The following is a 19,064-nucleotide window of genomic DNA, read 5'->3' as shown; positions in this document are numbered from 1 at the left end:
AAATGACAAATTAAATGGACAAATGAACATTTAACCTCACTTTTAACATTACCAAAGACTCTTGGTGGCGAAAACTTGCAGGCTTAGCATATGATGATCTACATCAGATTGGTTTTAACATGTAACATGTACAAAATGTATGAAAGTAGATCTCCAAATCATTCATTTTTTCTGTATGCGGCACTCGGCGGAAAGAATTTGGACACCCCTGCTGTGAAAAGTCAGCCACGAGTAGTGAATAAAGGATAAGTCAGTGGATAAACGGTGGGTACTTTCATCACCAAACAGTTAAAAGTGATGCATTCTCTCAGTAAATCAGAACCAACTGGGTGGGCTTCAGGCTGAATGTGTAGCTGTGTGTGCGTGTGTGTGTGAAGGTCCCAAAGAGTCATTTTAAAGTGTGTGAGAAGACAGCGTAGTTTGTCTTTGCATGACATTTACTTGACAACCATGCTTGAAATGAAACCTCTTCTCGTCATCATCCTCTTCCTGGAGTTTTGTTCAACCAGTTAATTCTCAACATACATGTGTGCACATACACACACACGCGTGCACATGCGCACACACACACACACACACCTGTTCGCTTGCTGATGACCTCCACCATGGTCGAAGGGAAGTAGCCCACCCTGTCATTTCCTGTCCGGTTGTCATGGATACAGCCTTTCCAGCGTCCATCAGGGTGCTGCTCCAGCACCTAGCAGGTAGCCATGTTAACATGAAATGAGATCATTCACACACACGTCACATTATTGCTGCGTATTCCATTTATATTATTTGTAGAGAAAGCTTAAAAATCTTCGAAAATCCTTTGAATGTTTTCAGTGTAATGTGAGCTTTTTAAGATTCTGTGACAGCAAAAAGGTGTTAATTCAGACCCCGAGGGAGGAAGAACGGGCACTGCTTGGCTTCCCCAAATGGTCTTAAATATTCATGTCTAGGGAGCAGACGACGATGAAGGAACTAAATATATTTCGTAGTAAATGACTGGCTGTTGAAGCTCATTCTTGCGTATTCATGAAGACAAAACTGGGCTGCGCAGCATGCCTTGAAGGTTATGAATTAGTATAAAACAGTATGGTTTGCATGTATATCAGTGTGGAAGAGTTTATTTCAAAACCCGCATAGTCCGTGTGATGCAGTTACTACATTGTGTGTTCCACATGTGTTACTTGTTATTTTTGATTGCACCGTGACGGTTTGGTTTGCGTTAAGAGTGTCAAAATGGACATTTTTATTGGACATTTTTGGCCATAATAAAAGGGACTGTGTTAACGGATGTGATCATTCAAAACAACCTTATCGAAGCAGCCTTAAATGAAAACATCGGCTGTGTCAAATGTGTATAAAACAGTACCTTTAGCTCCCTCTAGGGACTATCATAACGACACCCATCCATTTTCTATGCCACTTGTCCTCACTAGAATACCTACGGACACCTACAGAGTCTCCACTTAACCTACCATACAGATTTTTGGAATGTGAGAGGAAGTCGGAGTACTGGGAGAGAATTCGGTGAGAACATGCAAACTCCACACAGTTGTCCAACGGAGATTTGAACCCAGGATCTCCCAACATGCTAACCACTAGGTTAGTGTGCGGCCCATCATAAGGACATGTAGATACTAAATCAAATACCTCCAGAGATGTGTGTGTGCTGCGTTTTGGTGCCTTGCTCAGGGGCAGGAAAAAAATGCAGTCAGCCCTCGTTTATCGCAGTTAATTGGTTCCAGACCAGACCATGATGAGTGAATTTCTGCGAAGTAGGATTCCTTATTTCTAAATGGAATGTTTTTGTCGATAGAGCACAGAAAACGTGTTAACGACCTTCTAAAGATGGGGTTTTAACATTATGAGAGCCCTCTACATACAAAACAACACCCCCGTGGTCACCTTTACACTCTCATTAGCCACAAAAGTAGACATAATAAGAACAAGTCAGACATATAAGGCATAAATAAGACGCAATTGCTTGGTTTCAACCACATGACCTAGAGGTAGTATGCGTCACTTCCCTTCCGGTGAGCAGACAGGGGGCCGACAAGAACCGAATGTGATGTCACGTGAAACCCAGCAATATAAACTCACACGTTATCATTGGGAGAGTTCCTTGTTGTTCCTTTTCTTACTTCCGGCTGCTATACAGTACTGTACTTCGCGGTGACTATTGTCTCATCAATGTAACATTACTGACACCTAGTGACCAGTGTAGAATGTCTTGGAATGCCTCTACTGAATGCCTTATATTTATATTTGAGTTAATTTTGACATTTTAATGCTTGAAAATGCTTAATTGAGGCAAAAACCCCATAAAATTTGCTTATATATGCATCAATACATTTTCTATGACGCTTATCCTCACTATGGTCGTGGGGGCATGCTGGAGCCCATCCAGCTGACCCCTGGCGAGAGTCAGGGACACCCCGGACTGGTAGGAGAAAACCCACACACGCACGCATGCAAACTCCACACAGAAATGCCCAGCTCGAGTCGAACCCAGCTCTTCCCGATCTCCTGACTGTGTGGCCAACATGCTAATCACTACGGCACCGTGCGGGCCCTTATACATGCATATTTTGGACTAATAATGGGCCGTATTCAACCACGTAACAGCAATGATTTTCTGAATATATATTTGTAAGAGTGAAGCTGCAAAATTCAAAGTGCAAAGTGGTGAGGGATTACAATTCTAGCATCAACTAGTTGCAACTTACTCATCTAGAAACAGAAGGAGCTATCGCTGCATGACATATGATTTTCAATGAAATACGAGTGCTTTCTGTATTCTGACATCATTGACTTGATATTTAAGTGTCTAAGTAAATAAAAACCTCATCAAATGAACTAATAAAGTAAATGTATCTGTCAATCTATTTATTCATTAAGAACAATGAGTTTCCTTTACTTTCATTTCTATTTGTAAATGAAAAAGGCTGTCTACTAATTACAGTTACTTTTATCCTGCTTGTTTCAATGTACAAACAATAACTGTTTGAAATCTTATTTACAACTGTGCAGCCCTTCAAATTATTCAACGTTCTAAACAAACCTAATAATGGCTCTTTGGATTCGACAGCACTAATGTTTTGTTTTGGCTGTCTCTTTGGAATCAGCGTAACAACCAACAACACCCTGCATCCTTCAAAGAAAGAAATTCTATGTTACAGTTTGTGTGAATCCCGATGAAAACTGTTTGGCAGCACATGCCGCGTTCACTTAAGCCGACAAATGACATCTTTTCATGGCTCAAATGACTAACCTTTCAAGCAAATCATTTCATCAACCTTTGAAAATGGAGTAAAGTCCTTGCCAAAAGGGTAGAAAAGGCCTGTTGTCTGCCAGATCCAATCTTTGCATGCCTCTTCATGTTTGTCCTAGACCCGGTGCCAGGATTAAATATTTCATAGGTGACAACCTCAAAGTAGGTGTTCTGTTACTTACGTCAGCCTGTGAAACTTGTACAGCGGAGCCCGTTTAAGTCAAAATCCCTCTGACTCACGTCCACATAAGCGGTTGTCGACATAAACGAAAAGAGCCATTGCTTGCACTTTTATAGACAAAAGGAGAATGGGCCATAAAAAAAGGATTTTTTTTTAACCTATTCTGTTGACATAGTACATTTGTACGTATTTTTATTTTGATTCTTCTGTTTTTAAAAGTACTCAACACCAAAACACATGTTAATTTTGTTATTTTTGCCCTGCTACATTCTTGAAAGGCATATTTCCTGTGTTAGATATGTGCTCGAATGTTGACATTTATCCCTTTTTTGCCATTAAAAACACATATCAGTCAGACAGTGGAGAAGGATGAGGAAGTGACGTGACTTGGAGGACACCCCCTCTCGGGACTACGTGTGGAATACATTGATTTCATATTGTTGTGGTTATGATAATAATATTTTTGATATTATGCTCACATGCACATTCCAAAAGATCGACCATTCAGATTCTGTGGTATTATGTTGTTTTGATACTGTGCCTCAGGTAAAGCAAAGACTATACTGACCATCTTTCCTCGACCCAGACCAGGAGGTGTCAATAAGTATATCAGAATTTTGTAAATTTTTTTTTTTTACTAGATACATTCTACAAATTTTAGAATATGGGTTTTCATGCCAAACAGGGACAGCAGCCCACTCGTCTTGTATCTTCTCAGTCAAACAACATACCTGTTGTGGTACCTGTGTTATAGCATATGCTCAGTGAACTACTTTGTCTGACTTCCGAAATTGATATCGTGCCAGCCGACAGCGCTTATTCTGTATAAGTTGAACAACTAATGCTGGGGTGTCCAAAGTGCGGCCTGGGGCTGTTTTCTTTATTGGCCCGTGGCACATTCTAAAAATACAATTAAACAAGAAAACAGCAAAAATGGAAAGAAAAGAAGTACATTTACAAGGATAAAGTGAAAATATTACAAGAAAAAAACATTTCACAGTCATAATATTACGACATCAAAACATTATTAGGAAAACCATGTAATTTTTAGAAGCATTAAGTTGAAATATTAAAGAAAAACGATGTTATTTCATCCAGTCGTCATATTATGAGACAAACAAAACAAGGAATGAAGTTGCAAGTTTTGGACAATTAGGTTGGGGAAAAGTTATAAAATTAAAAGAATAAAGTCAAAATATTATGGGAATAAAGTCATAACATTACAAGAAAAAAATAATCATGTTAAAATATACGAAAAGGCCCTCGATGGAAAAAGTTTGGACACCCGTGAACTAATGTATGTACGTAGTAACAATGCAACATGTATTAATAACTACTCATCACAACACAATATCAGGGATATTCGCGTGTTGTCTCTTTCTGATGGTGGCGTTTAATAATCATAACTTCATTTCACTCGTATTTTATAGTTGTTTACTGTACATTAGGGACGCTCCGATCGATCGGCTCACTTTAATGCTGTCTAACGAGACAGTAGTCATGTTGCTGTTGTCATTTCATGCTGCTTAGCGATAATGATGGCGTTTACAATAATACAACACGTCGACATAAAGTAACCTATTTTTCAGAGAAATTACCAACCGTGCATAAACGGGGTCAACTTCAACAGGTTCCACTGTATCATATTCTTTGCCGTTTGTGAGTGGGAGGGCTTGATGTGGCTTGTGATAATTGAGGGGGTAAAAAAGGCAAGAGTGTGTGTGTGTGTGTGTGCATTTTACCGTAATGACGTCTCCAGCTTTGATGTTAAGGCTTGTTAAGTCGTAGTTGTTGCTGTAATCCTTCAGAGCCCGAACTTGAAGAGCAGCTGACGCCTCTGTGCAATAAAAAGCATGAATGGCTGTAAAATATCTGGATATTTTTTCCACAGACGAGAGATCACAGTATTGCTTTGTGCTAAACCGTGATAAAGCCAACCTGATCCTCACAGGAGACCTTTTGCTGTCAATCGCAAAGTCAGGTGTGACAAGCAACATCATCACCTTAGCAAGTTTTGGAAGACTTTCTCTAAACGGAGCACCAGCTTGATTAAAGAGTGTTAAGAGAAGAATTTGCACAAGAAGTTACGTGACGTATGAAAACTCGCATGGGTTGTTCCAATATATTTATGTCTCGTGTTTCTCAGACATTGTGGCTTGCTGCTATAAATTTCATAACTCTGCTTCCTACCACACCTATACGCACATACCACAAGTGACTTGGTTGTGCATTATAACGCATCTGTTCATCAATATAGTGATAAATTAGATGAACAACGACACTACCGGTCAAAAGTTTGAGAAAAGTTTTATTGAAATTCAAGTCCTTCAAGTCCAATGAATAGCTTGAAATGGCACAAAGGTAAGTGGTGAAGTGCCAGAGGTTTAAAAAAAGGTAAACCTGGAAAATAATGAATAATGAAAGAATAATTTCAGAATTATACAAAAAGGCCTGTTTCGGGACCACAAAATGGGGCAACAATTTAAAGCTGTTCTGCAGAAATGGAGGGTGATCAAGCCTTGGTAGTTGGTGCAACTAATTCCTAAAAGGTGTTCCACGTTCTGCAGTACCTCCTCTGTCTGCATAAAAACAGTGTTCAGAACACACTGTGGTACTATACCCTCGTGAACATCAGTTGAACAGCATTACACTGGAGAAAGTAATTTGTTGCTACAAAAATGGCAAGAAAAAAGGGAATTAACAATGGAAGAGAGACAGACCATCTTAACACTTAAAATGTAGGCTTTTCCTCCAGAGAAATTGGAGTGTTCTAAAACTGGACATTATCTTTAAAATCAACACACACTTACATGGAGTCAAGGAAACATCAGGTATGTTTTTTTTTATTTCCCATGCATGTTGTAAGGCTGCACAAAAAGAAACCGGCACCCTTGAAAATGAATGAAACCACATTTCTTATGACACAAACCATCCATCCACACACTAACACTGAATCTCCACTCTGGCCGGAGTTTTGCAAATCACACGACAACGTCATCACCTCAAACCCAGCGGCACAGATAGATTACGGTCCAGCGGGAAATCCTGGGGTCGACCAAAAACATGCGCAAGGATACTTTGGCCGTGAAATAGCTTGGAATCCTTCAGTTAAGGTTAAATACACTTAAAAACATGGGCGTCCTCACACGAAAGGGTTTAAAACGTAAAAACACAGGTCCCACTGGTCTGCAGCATTAATTGGCCGTTCAGAAGCCAAAAAAAGCAACATCAGCTTACTTGGACGTACATTCCCGTGCCTCCGGTCATTAATATTGTGAGATATTAAAAATCAGTGCTCATCTATACGGCGCCCAGGAGACAAATTTAATAAATTTGTTAATTGCCTGTGTGTTAAGAGTTGCACTTGCGTCTGTCAATGTACAAAATGAAATCAGCACACAAACACAAGACCGCAACAACATTAGACATGCTGTGTTTAAAGCTTATGGGGTGTCCAAAAATTGTAAGATGCGGGGGACCACGTTGATACTTTTTGTGCATTGGAGATGCTACACACAATCAAGTCAATATATGCGTTATATGAACAAAACATTTTAGTTATGTGTTATAGGCAGTGTTGGGCAAATTACTTTTAAAAAGTCAGTTATAGTTATTGGTTACTTTCCCCCAAAAGTACACAAAAGCCTGTTTGCATGGACGAAAGGCCAAAGCACATAGGAAAATGTGCGTTTTTGCAAATATCAGTGTTTCTGTGGCCTTAAAAAACAACCACTCTTCCCACAGACCAAACTTCCCCCATCCAATCATCCATCAGATACCAAATCCATCCATCCATCCTACCTCGAAGCAACTGCTTAATCTCTCTGCTTGCTTGGGTTGCAGTGAATTGGTAGACGATGTCCAGCGCGGTCTGGCTGTAAGTGTTTCGCACTGTGGCATTGATGCCGCTCTGCACAAAGAAAGGGAAAGCGCAGGAAGAGAAAACAATCGTCAGATTTGAAACACGGCATCGTTTTATGACATTGCTCGCAGTTAATTACGTGTGACAAAATCGAGTTATTTGAAACCATAAAGCCCTTCGTCATAATTAAACTCAGTGGGCTGTGATTTTCAATGATGATGACTTAACAAGACAATTAAAAGGCTGGAGAGCAATACCACAGTCATATCTGATGAATCAGCTGTAGGTCAGATGAATAAAAAAAGACAACAGCATCAAGACAGGGCAAAAAATCATAACATCTCACCTCAGGGGATGCAAATGGCAATGTTAGTTTTCATGCTGGAACACACACCTCTTTTCCATTTTCCCATAAACTAGGTGGTATTTTAATATCACCATAATAAATGCATCATTTGCATAATCTCTCTCTCTCTCGCTCTCTCTGTGAGGCTTCTGCTTTGCAGCTGAGCACAGTTTTATCACGCTGGGATGACGGGATTTTACCAACCCTTTCATGAGCAGGCAATATGTCCCAAAGTGCCCTTTTAACACCGCTAGACCTTCATGGATGGTAATGCACATGAAATATGCATCACACACTTGGACAATGAACCACGGTGGACCGATAAATGATGACTGGGCCTCATTAACAGATAATTTTGTATTAAATAAATCATTTTTTAAAAATGTTTTCTTAAATAAAGTAAAAATATATATACTGTAGTTTTGCTACATGGGAACTTTTTATCATAAATTACATAACAGAATTATAAATCTAATTATCATATATAATAATAATGGATTGGATTTTATATAGCGCTTTTCAAGGCACCCAAAGCGCTTCGCAATGAAGTGAACCCATTCCTGAACTCCTCAGTCACACACTGACAGTGGTAATGTACATCTGTAGTCACAGCTGCCCTGGTGGTAGTGACGGAAATGTGGTTGCCAATTCGCACCTACGCCCTCTCCGACCACCACCAAACATTCATTCACATTCATACACCAGTGAGGGCAGCACTGGAGGCAAGGTGGGTGGAGTGTCGTGGCCACGGATAGGACAGTGACTGGGTGGAGGGAAGCGCCAACCTTCCGGTTTCTGGACGACCTGTTGTACCTCCTGAGCCACTTCCGCCCGTTATATAAATAAACAAAATCGCAGTGATTCAAATTAACATTCAACCGTCCCGAATCTGCTCATTTCAGTAGCTATTGAAATGTTATAAGGTCCCAAATTTGCATTCTTCTCCTCTTGGCCGACATGCTCTGATTCCGCAGCGCCCTGCTCTGTTGCGATTAGTCAGGGATCGAGGGTCGACTCCAGAATTTTGCAGAATCCAGCTATGAACCGTGATTTGTTCACAAAACAGCCGAAAGTTGTGAGGTGGGAAATTCAAAAGATCTCATAGCATTCTCCTGAAGTTTGGTTGTGGCTGTGAATCATGGATCGCGAACGTGCGGAAATCCACTCTATAATGTTTGTGAAATGAGACCCATTCCATTTAACCAATGAATGCTTCGTGCAGGCCTTCTTCTCCCTCTTCCAACAGTCACGTCACAACTTCTCACTGGTCCTTCACCTCCTCCGATGCACCGTTAGTGTCCCTAAAGCAACTTAAACTGTCCAAGTCACATGCTGAAATATATCTGTAAACGGCTGAGGTAGACAAGCTGCTCCTGTATGACTCACTGGAACGCTAAATCTCTGTCTCTGCAATGCACCCAATACTCCCTCTTCTGTTGTCGAGCGAGGAGGAGGCCGACGACAAGATATTCATCACTGGATGATGTTGAATCCACCATGAAGAATGAGATTCAAAGCTTGCAATTTGGCATCAGAAGTGTTATGAATAGTTTGGATGCAAGGTATTTGCAGGCGTCATTTGCTAGTCAAGTGACTAATAATGCAGCCTGTGACCTGAGGGCCACAAGTGTGATGACAGACAAGCATGGTGATTGATCACCTGCCAAAAATGTCTATTTATGATGCACAGCTGCAAGTTTTGAGGCCGTTTGACTGTCGAAGCTAGTGATTCTGCAGCCAAACAAACTTTTGGGTCTCACAGCACTCATTCAAAAACAGCTAAGCAAAGTGCGAAATCTCAACGCTCGACAAGAAAACACGATCAGTGAAGCATAAATACATAAACATGTAGAAATTATGTTTCAATTATCACATATGTATAAATAAATTATATAAGAAGAATTATTACCAACTATGGTGAATGATATGCGTTTTACGCAGAAAAAAATTACCTATTTTAAAAAATAAATACAAATACAATTTTTTTTTTTAAACATACTTTATGTACGTAACAAAATAAGGTAATAGAACTATTAAAACATCTTTCAGTATGACGCAGTGCAGTTATAATATTTATGTTATTGTTGGTCAACTAACTACTGAACAGCTCTTTAATTTTACCAGTTAACCTTTTTACATTAATTACTTGTATGTTTTAGGAGGAGGCCCATGACTTCAAGGGAGTGATTATGAGTAATATGTCAACGCAATGTGTTTTGGCACAGTATCGGAACACAAGAGTTCAGTAAAGTTCCACTTACTTCCAACAGGAGTCTCACTGCCTCGGTCTTGCCGCAGAGGGCGGCCTCATGCAAGGCAGTGCCGGCTTTGGTCTGTCGGTTGATGTCGATTCCTGACTGGATCAACAATCTGCGCACAGAGCAGAGACGCGGCAAATATAATGATGAGGAAGAGCAAGGACAAAAATGTTGAAATGAAGATTAGAAAGGCATCACAAATATAGACAGAACAGAAGCTCCATGCGTGGAAAGTCCAAAACCAAGAATGCAATCTGTCAACAATAATCTTGTACCCTCTCTTAGTTTATTACCGCTGTGCCAACTGCAAATGTGAAAAGATAAAAATTTAAGCAAACACTGTACTTACAATTCTTAACATGTCAATCTCATAGATCAACTCTCCTTTAGAAGTAATAACAAGAAGGGATAGAATACTTAAATAAGGTTTGGGATAACTGTCATGGCGTGGCATGGTGGTACTGCTGGCGACAACCCAAGGATGCACAGACGATACCCAAGTGCAGTTAAAAATATACTTTTAATGAACGCTGCAGAGCAGAAACAGGGATCCAGCAACAGAACAGGCTAACAAGCACAATGAACCAACAATAGCAACCACAACCAGCTGAAGTAAATAAAGGCAAACACAAATCAGCGCCAGGTGTGTGTGGGGAAGAAAGTAAACGCGGATGAGAAAAGCACGGAACAGAACAGGAAATATCACAAAATAAGAGCATGACAACCACGTCTAAGGAATAAACAGCAACATAGATAGGTCAATATATTATCAAGATTACAATATGGCCTAGCGCAGGGGTCAGCAAACTGTGGCTCTTCAGCCTCCTTGTTGTGGCTTCGTTCGCAGTGCTCGAATATTTTTTAGCAGAGTGAAAAAAATACCTGATCTTCTGTAATGCCTTGAATGCATCCTGACTGGTGATTGGATGAGCGTGAGGAAGGAAGGGTCAGCTGGTGTTTGCCTGCCTAATTGAGACATGACAGAGATGTTTTTTCCCCCCTGTGGTAAGCTAACCATGAATGTATCATGCCCAAAAAAGAAACATCTCAGGTGGTGGCCACATACCAGGAAGTTTGGGCTTCCCTACTGAGACAGCTGCCCCCACGACTCGGACGCGGATAACCGTAGGAAAATGGCTGGATGGACATTTTCTGAGAAGTAGTTGTTTATTTCAAAGTATACCTGCATGTGTAACAGTGGTCATCCCTGTGCCGGGCTCAAACCAGAGACCACATACAGTATGTCCACTGACTGAGAGTTGAGCAGTGAGCTAGAAGAAACAGGCTATCAATTCACTGTGCTTCACATTTCTTAAGGAATCCGGAAGTGAGGTTTAACCACCGTACTATCACAACATAGTTGGCATCCGTTAGACATGCACACCGCACTTCTGTTTGTTTATTTGTTTATTCTGTACTACAAAAAATGGTTAGTTAGGATAATCCATAATGCTTATAGAGTACATACCAACCCTTTATTTTTAAAATCACAATTATTAAAATGTGCTGATCTGGTAAGCCTTCAAACAACTAAAATGATGCATAAAGCAAACAATAACCTGCTACCCAAAAATGCTATACAATTCTTCTCAACGAGAGGAGAAATATGACCACAGGGAATAATGAAACTTAAAACATTTATATGCGCAAACAACACTAAAACCTTCAGCATATCAGTCAGTAGATGGAGTCAAATTATGGAACGGACTTGGCAAAGAACTCAAACAATGCACTAAAATGAGCGACTTCAAGAAACAGTGCAAGCAGAGAACTTGGTTTGGTTTCTATTTCAAAATTGGTAAATGGTACACATTGAATACAGAAAGTGCACAAACAAACGTTTTAGCAATTGATGTGAAACAGGAAGGCAGTAGGATTAAATAAGCTTTGCTTCGTCCTACTGGAACTCTGAATTGTGACGTGATGTATTCCAGTGTAACCTGTATGCATGTGCAAAATCAAATTAAACCGTTACCATTAGCAAGGTAGCTGCTATTTAGTAATCATGAAGCATTTTGGTGGTGCAGAGATGCTGCTCCCTACAATGAGTATTGGCACAAACAAGGCAACATGCATATTTGGTGCACACTATGATACCACAATAACTGTCAATGTAGTGCACAATATCTTGCACTAATTGTTATTGTGATAGAAGCTTGGTCTTTTTACAGTCCTCCCGCATGAGGTCTTCCTGTATCTTCCTTTGATGTATCACTTTATTGTGGGTCCTTGTTAACGATAAGCAGATTATATTATCATTTAAATGACAGCGGCGTAGACTGTCAATGTTGCAAGTAAAGATGTTACAATACTCACTCAATTGTACGCTATTGTCCACTTGTTCAGTGTGTTTGCACGTGTGTTTGAATGTGCTGAGCATCCTTAATGAGCATCCTTTATAGCAGCCAACTATGATAGGATTTTTACTCTCTGTGCCTGACTTGGGTTAAATGTCTCTCGCTCTCTCTTTACACTTCTATCATGTTTGAGTGTATCTAGCCTTTCCTTCACCTCTCTGGGTAGGTCTCGACCAGGCAAACGGAGCTCTGCACACACACGGTGTTACGTCAGTGTACTTGGAGGAGCGGCAATTGCTGTGCTACAGCACTGTTTATCTTCCCGAGGGACATTACAGAAATGAAACTCGGATATACCTTAGAGTGGTCAGTGTACAGCTTGTATGTGAGTATAGACTTACTATCCACTATTCCTTAGCACCTGTTTTCTCTCTCTGGGGGTGTTCACTGACTACAGTGAAAGCACACAACTCAAAATTCTGAAATACCGCAACCAAAATACGAACACAGCAATCTGATCACATATCTGAAAGTTTGTCAGCAGGCTAGACTCTATATAGCCCATTTCACGCTTGGTAGAAGTAATATGCTTAGTTTTAGTAATTGATAAATCGATGATTAATCAATTATCCAATTAATCCATAACTATTTTGGTATTATTTTGGTATTTGATTAATTGGTTTTTAATTCCATCCATTCATTTTCTATCCTCACCAGGGATGTATGCTGTAGCCCATTCCAGCTGACTTTGGACGAGAGGCAGGGCACACCCTGGACTGGTCACCAGTCAATCACAGGGCACATATAAACAAACAATCATTCGTACTCCCTACTTGCAGACCTATTATCTTTGTGTTTTAGGCAAAAATATTCACACACATCAGCTTTGACTTTGGAAAACAGTGATCCACATTTTGGCCTCTTTCTGATATGTTGCAGACCTGTTCGGCCAGCCACCTAAAGTCGGCTTTGAGTTTAGGCCCCTGGGGAATTGAGTATGACACCTCTGGCCTAGGCCCTAACCAATTAATAACTGTTAGTTGCAGCCCTTGTATCATGTAAATACTGTAAATTATGGAATTAGTTTCCATCATTCTAAATATGAAGGCAATTATGTCAGCATATAACTTCCAGGAGATTATAGCTGGGCAAGGTTGCTCATACAAAGGGTTGGAAAAGGATAAGAGCAGGAACTGGCCATTCAATGTGTCAATCTTCCCAAAGGTTTTCCGTCTAGGTCTTATTTGTGTCATGTTCCGCATGACAGTTTGGACTTTTCCTTTAGTTTGTCTCAGTTCCTGCCATTTTTGCCAGTTCTGAGCTTTAATTTTGTTACTTCTTTGATTGTAATTAGGGTATTACAGTACTTACTGTAGTTCAGCTGGGGATAGTCGCAAGTTAATTTGTTTTCCTTGAGCTATGGTTACCTGCGTGTCGGATGCATTCTGTTAGGTGTTTTCCTGTTTCATGGCATTATTCTCCTTTTATGTGCGTTCCTGTTTTCACCTCCCATGGTGAGTTTTATGTTTGCCTTTGCTATACCTCCTCGCTTTCTCCGTTATATTGGTACTTTGTCTTTGTCGCTGTTGTGTCACTCCCTGTGAGCTTATCTTCTGTTAATTAAAGACTTTATTGAACCAACCTGCCACTCTGTCTTTGCATCCTAGGCTAGTGCCACACAAAATCATAAAGCACCATGACAATTTGGTTACCTTTTTGTAAGACCTAGTGCAATTCTACACCACTGCAAACAACTGTAGTATGCAAACATTGTTACGTTTGTAGCTGTCTGTTCAACTGTTGGATCTCATACAATTGGGCAAGTGTACCTAAAATGTAACCCATCTAAAACCTACAGTATCTAACGTGTGATATCATAATACCACACGTACAGATAAAATGGGAAAATGTCAAGCAGATATATTATACTGTCTCTAGAGATGTGTATAAGCCCCAGTGTGGTTACTTCATCATTTTATTCATGTGTGTGTGTATGTGTGTGCGTGTGTATACCTGATTATGTCAATGTGTCCATTCTTGGCAGCCAAGTGCAGAGGAGATGTCCCGTTGGGATCAGTGGTATCTGCTTTCTTGGGCTCCAGCAGAGCAGCACACATGTTACTAGACAGTAATAATTGGACAACCTGCACACGCACACAAATACACACACACACACACAGGAGACATGTTTCCTGATTATTTTACATTTCCAGCTACTGATATTTTGTAAGCATCTACTGAAAAGCTAAGATCTATACCCCAACTCTGCCGAATTCACAGGCGAGGTCCAAAGGTGTTTTCCCAGCATTATCCACAATGCACGGGTTGGACTGGTGCTGAAGCAGCATTTCAGACTGGAGAGAGGAAGACATATTTGAATGAATTAGGTGTGGAACGGAGAGCAAATTAACTTTTTTTTCTCTGTAGTACAGCGCCAAGTACAGTGAATTCCTGCATATTCGCGATTCAGCATTCACGACCCAGCAAATTTGCAGCTTTTTGATCATAACATTTTTTTATTTGTGGGAAAATCCGCCATTTAGTGCTTATAATCTCCATAGCTAGGCCATTTATGGGTAAAAAACCACATCTCACTTGCCCCACATTGGTAAAGTGTGATATACACACTAAGTAGTCAGAGGCAAACTTCAACACACACACATGTAATTGTACAACACAGACTATACGGGGTAGCCCATGTGCACACTTCTCCAACAGGAAGTTACCCAACATGCCTTGCGGATTATAATTTAGTATAATTTAGTTTTGAATGTATTTTAGTGTTTATTACGATACCTGTACAGTCTGTGTGATGCAGTTAAATGATGTGTTCCATATGTGTTATTTTTGGTTGCACCACGAGTGCAAACAAATTGGTTTGTATTGTGTGAGTATGGGTGTTAATGTCATTGCAAATAGACAGCACTTCCTCAAGCAAATTGATGCTATGTGCAGCAGCACCATAGAAGTAGCCCAGGCTTAATCAGAGTGTCTCACAGTGACTTTTAAGTGCGTCTCAATTACTCGTGTTGGCCATTCGCTAGTGGTCTTAGAGGGTCATCCATGTGAAAAGCGGGGATGCACTGTATTCCACTACTTTTGTCCATATTGTGTGTGCAACCACCTGGGCTTCACAAAAGCCCTCACAGAAGTCATATTGTAAGGTACGCACGCCTATGTATAGTACTTTACACTGTATACCGTAACCGTTTTACATTAAAACCGCTGAAGGCATAGAGGATGCATTATGTGAAAATTGAAGTGATGACTGACCAAGTGCAGCTTGCAGGAAGTCAGTTGTACAGGGTGTGACACTGTTATTAAAGCGCTGACAGGAAGTCATGAAGCTCTGAGGCGCTTTCATTACCTCTAGGAAAATACCAGTTGTTTTTATAAACGGCACCGCTTTTCGGATGTAAATATTTAAATACGGATGGAGAATTAATTACATCTTGGAAGATGATAGAACTTAATAAAATACGGTCCACCACCGGCCAAAGGTTTTCCAATTTCTCTGGAGGAAAACCCTACATTTTTAAGTGTTAAACTAGTCTGTCTCTCTTCCATTGTTAATTCCCTTTTTTCTTGCCATTTTTGTTGCAACAAATTATTTTCTCCAGTACACTTCTGCTCATCAGATAGTTGCACTAGCCACCATGGCATGACCAACCTCCATTTCTGCAGAACAGCTTTAAATTGTTGACCCATTTTGTGGTCCCTAAAACAGGCCTTTTTGTATAATTCTGAAATACACATTCATTTTGAGTTTTGGGTAATCTTACTTTTTTTTTAACCTCTGGCACTTCACCACTCACCTTTGCACCATTTCAAGCTATTCATTGGACTTGAACGACTTGAATTTCCATAAATAACTGGAAAAATGAGGTGTTCTAAAAGTTTTGAGCGGTAGTGTACATATTCATAAATGTTTCTTTCAAAGTGCATCATGTGACAGGCGCCACAGATGTAATTACACACTCGAGATCGAATTGGTTTGAAGGGCCGACACACTTCCTGTGATCAAGTCTTATTGTACGCACAAGGTCATAACCTATTCAAAATTCAGTACAGTGGAACCCGTTTATGTTGAGGCCTCTCAGACTGGCTGACTGATGTCAACATAAGCGGTTGTCGACATAAGCAAAATCAAAACTACTGTAAATTCCCATGTATGAGCCACTACTTTTATCTTAAACTTTGAACCCAGCGGCTGATACAGCGGTGCGGCTACTCGTGACATCTCCTTTACTTCAGAACTATTACTATTACCGTTATCTGACTCACGGTGTCATCTTACTAAGAACACTTTACTAACAGCACTAAACTCATCACACGGCAACTGAACACTCAAAAGATATACCTGAGAAATATACAAACATGTACCAATATGAGTTTGAAATGGAAAAAAACAACATTTTTTTTGTCCTGTCCAGCCATTAGGGCAGATAGCATTGTTGATCTAAATGACCTTACGTCCTCAACAGATTTGCTCTGCCAGGGAAAAGTGTGAGATACACTTCCCCTGTTATACACAATTTATTTGACTTTGATGTTTTGTTGTTATGCAAATTTGGAGCGGCCGGACCAGAGCAGGAGGAGCTAGAGAAGAAGAGAAAAGAAAACAGAGGGGGGCGTGCGGGGATAAAAGGGGGACAAAAAAGAGACAAGGACAACAGCAACAACAATTGCAACAACAATAACAAAACGACAGAAACAAACAGGACTGCATCAGCAAATGACTGTGACGGCTATAAAGACCATGACGGGAAGGACAAAATAATATCAACAACCACAAAGATAATACCGCAATGAAACAGTCATACATATTAGTAGCAATAGTGGTAATGAAATGATTAACTATGATACTGATCAAAATGACAATAACTGTAATCTACACAATCGTAAAAATTATAATCATATTGCCGACATCACCGTCACTGTGATAAAATCAACAACATAATAACACCCTGGTTAACTCAGTGAGTTATAAAAAAAAATAAAAAATTCTTTTAAAGTTTTCCCATAAGGTATTGCATCTGAGCATTCATTGGGGCGCTGCAATGACGTCAGCCTCCCTCCGGGATTTGGGTCCTCTGGCTCCCTCTGGTGGACAGAGGCAGCACTGCAGCACCATCTACCATTTTCTATGCTGCTGGCCCCCCAATGAAATGCTTCGCTCTAACGAAATGCCTTATGGGAAATCTTTAAACTTACTTTTTTCATTTTATACTCATATTGGTACATGTTTGTATATTTCTGAGACATGAGGAGAATGGGCCATAATGAAGGATTTTTGAAAAATGATTCGTTAACATAGCGCATTTGGGCATATTTTGCATTTGATTCTCCTGTTTTCATATGATATTTTACACTTTTTCCCTAACAGGGGTGCTGCGCTAATTTTGCTTTCGAACTTTGGATAAGTGTTTTAAAGCAATGACGCCACTCACCACATCATAATGGCCGTGCTGTGCTGAGAGGTGGAGAGGAATCTGTCCTTCATCTGATTGTCCGTTCACAGAGGAACCAGATTTTAGCAGCATTTTCATAGGCTCCGCCTTCCCCTGCCAGGCTGCGTAGTGCAGCGGCCGCATGCCTGTGCACACAGAAATGCACACATGCAAATGCATACATGCAAATGCACACATGCAAACGCTACCTCTTAGCAAGCCACGTCTGTTACACAATGAAAATGTATACGTTCTCTATTAATTTGCTTTTCTTTTTTTTTCATTTCACCTTTCTGGTCTCTGATGTCAACAGCTGCCTGTGACTCCAGCAGCAGGGTGATGAGTTCCATATTCCCATTGAGGGCTGCATGATGCAGAGGGGAAAATCTAGAGAGGACACACAAATGCATACACAACCACAACAATGTTAAACCTTGCGATCGCACCTTTCGGTATCATTTTACATTACTTTTACAGGCAGCAGCCTTTACGGGTGTGTTCCTCGACATTGGGGCCTCGATAATACAGCAAGCACATGTGCCTTCTCATGTGCCACACACACACGCACACGGGTCAGAGATAATGACAAAGCTTTGCATGACAAATACATTAGCAGCAGAGGATTAGGATCAAACATCTCCAACAGTTACAAAATAGAGCAAAGGGGGAGTTTTTGTGGTAAGAACGTCACGTAAATGCTGTTAACATATTAAATTGCATACAAGTAAGAATGTAAAATCACTATAGAACTACTGTAGCATTTTCTATACTGAGTGCTATCTTGGTGTAGCAGGTGATAGCATGCCATTTTTTAACATGTTAGTATTTGTGCTATTTTACTCATGTGGAATTGCATGTATTTACATGGCATGATGTAAGAACACAAAAAAAAAACTGCCGAGGCAAAAATTCCTGCCGCAGCGGTACAACACAGCAGCCCACCACCACAGCTTTAAAAAATCATAGGGGAAACCCTGATATACTTGTTGCTACCTTGCTCGGTGGTAGCATGCAAATTGTTGCAAATGTTAGCATTTTAGCCATTTGTGTGATTTGAAATAGTATAAACCTACATGGCAAGATGTAACAACACCACAGAACTGCTGTAGTGCTTTTGGTGCTCGATCTTGCTACTGTAGGTGGTACTATGCTAACTGTTAGCATGGTGTCACTCTGCCCTGCTGAAAAAAACAGCACAGAGCGGCACAGAAATGATGCTGGTCTATGCTAGTTTGGTGCTGGTTTAGCTGGTGGACCAGTATGGTCTACTTCGTGAATTCCTCTTGGAGTTTAATAAAGTGTCTATCTATCTAGCTACATTTCTACAACAATTCACTTCAACTTCAGTGACAGAAATTGCCTTCGCTATTTAGAAGTAACATTTTATTAGTCATAGGTGAACACAAGTTAA

At 40.3% G+C, this 19,064-nt stretch overlaps 1 protein-coding gene across 7 annotated transcripts in view; it reads right to left on the bottom strand.

The window, feature by feature from the left end:
* caskin1 (CASK interacting protein 1) overlaps positions 1-19,064 on the bottom strand; it is a 108,307-nt gene that overhangs the window by 29,636 nt on the left and 59,607 nt on the right. For all 7 annotated transcript variants that reach the window (XM_054760042.1, XM_054760046.1, XM_054760048.1 and 4 more), the window contains exons 3-10: positions 17,943-18,040; positions 17,654-17,799; positions 14,462-14,557; positions 14,217-14,347; positions 9,910-10,018; positions 7,242-7,350; positions 5,183-5,277; positions 580-697 (exon numbers count right to left, since the gene is read on the bottom strand). In XM_054760042.1, coding sequence (XP_054616017.1) covers positions 580-697; positions 5,183-5,277; positions 7,242-7,350; positions 9,910-10,018; positions 14,217-14,347; positions 14,462-14,557; positions 17,654-17,799; positions 17,943-18,040 — 902 coding nt within the window. The remainder of the gene's footprint in view (positions 1-579; positions 698-5,182; positions 5,278-7,241; positions 7,351-9,909; positions 10,019-14,216; positions 14,348-14,461; positions 14,558-17,653; positions 17,800-17,942; positions 18,041-19,064) is intronic.

This window comes from Dunckerocampus dactyliophorus, chromosome 18 (genome assembly GCF_027744805.1).
Source record: "Dunckerocampus dactyliophorus isolate RoL2022-P2 chromosome 18, RoL_Ddac_1.1, whole genome shotgun sequence".
Taxonomy (NCBI): domain Eukaryota; kingdom Metazoa; phylum Chordata; class Actinopteri; order Syngnathiformes; family Syngnathidae; genus Dunckerocampus; species Dunckerocampus dactyliophorus.
Note: the sequence above shows the minus strand (reverse complement) of the source record. Positions and strands in the feature narration are given on the sequence as shown.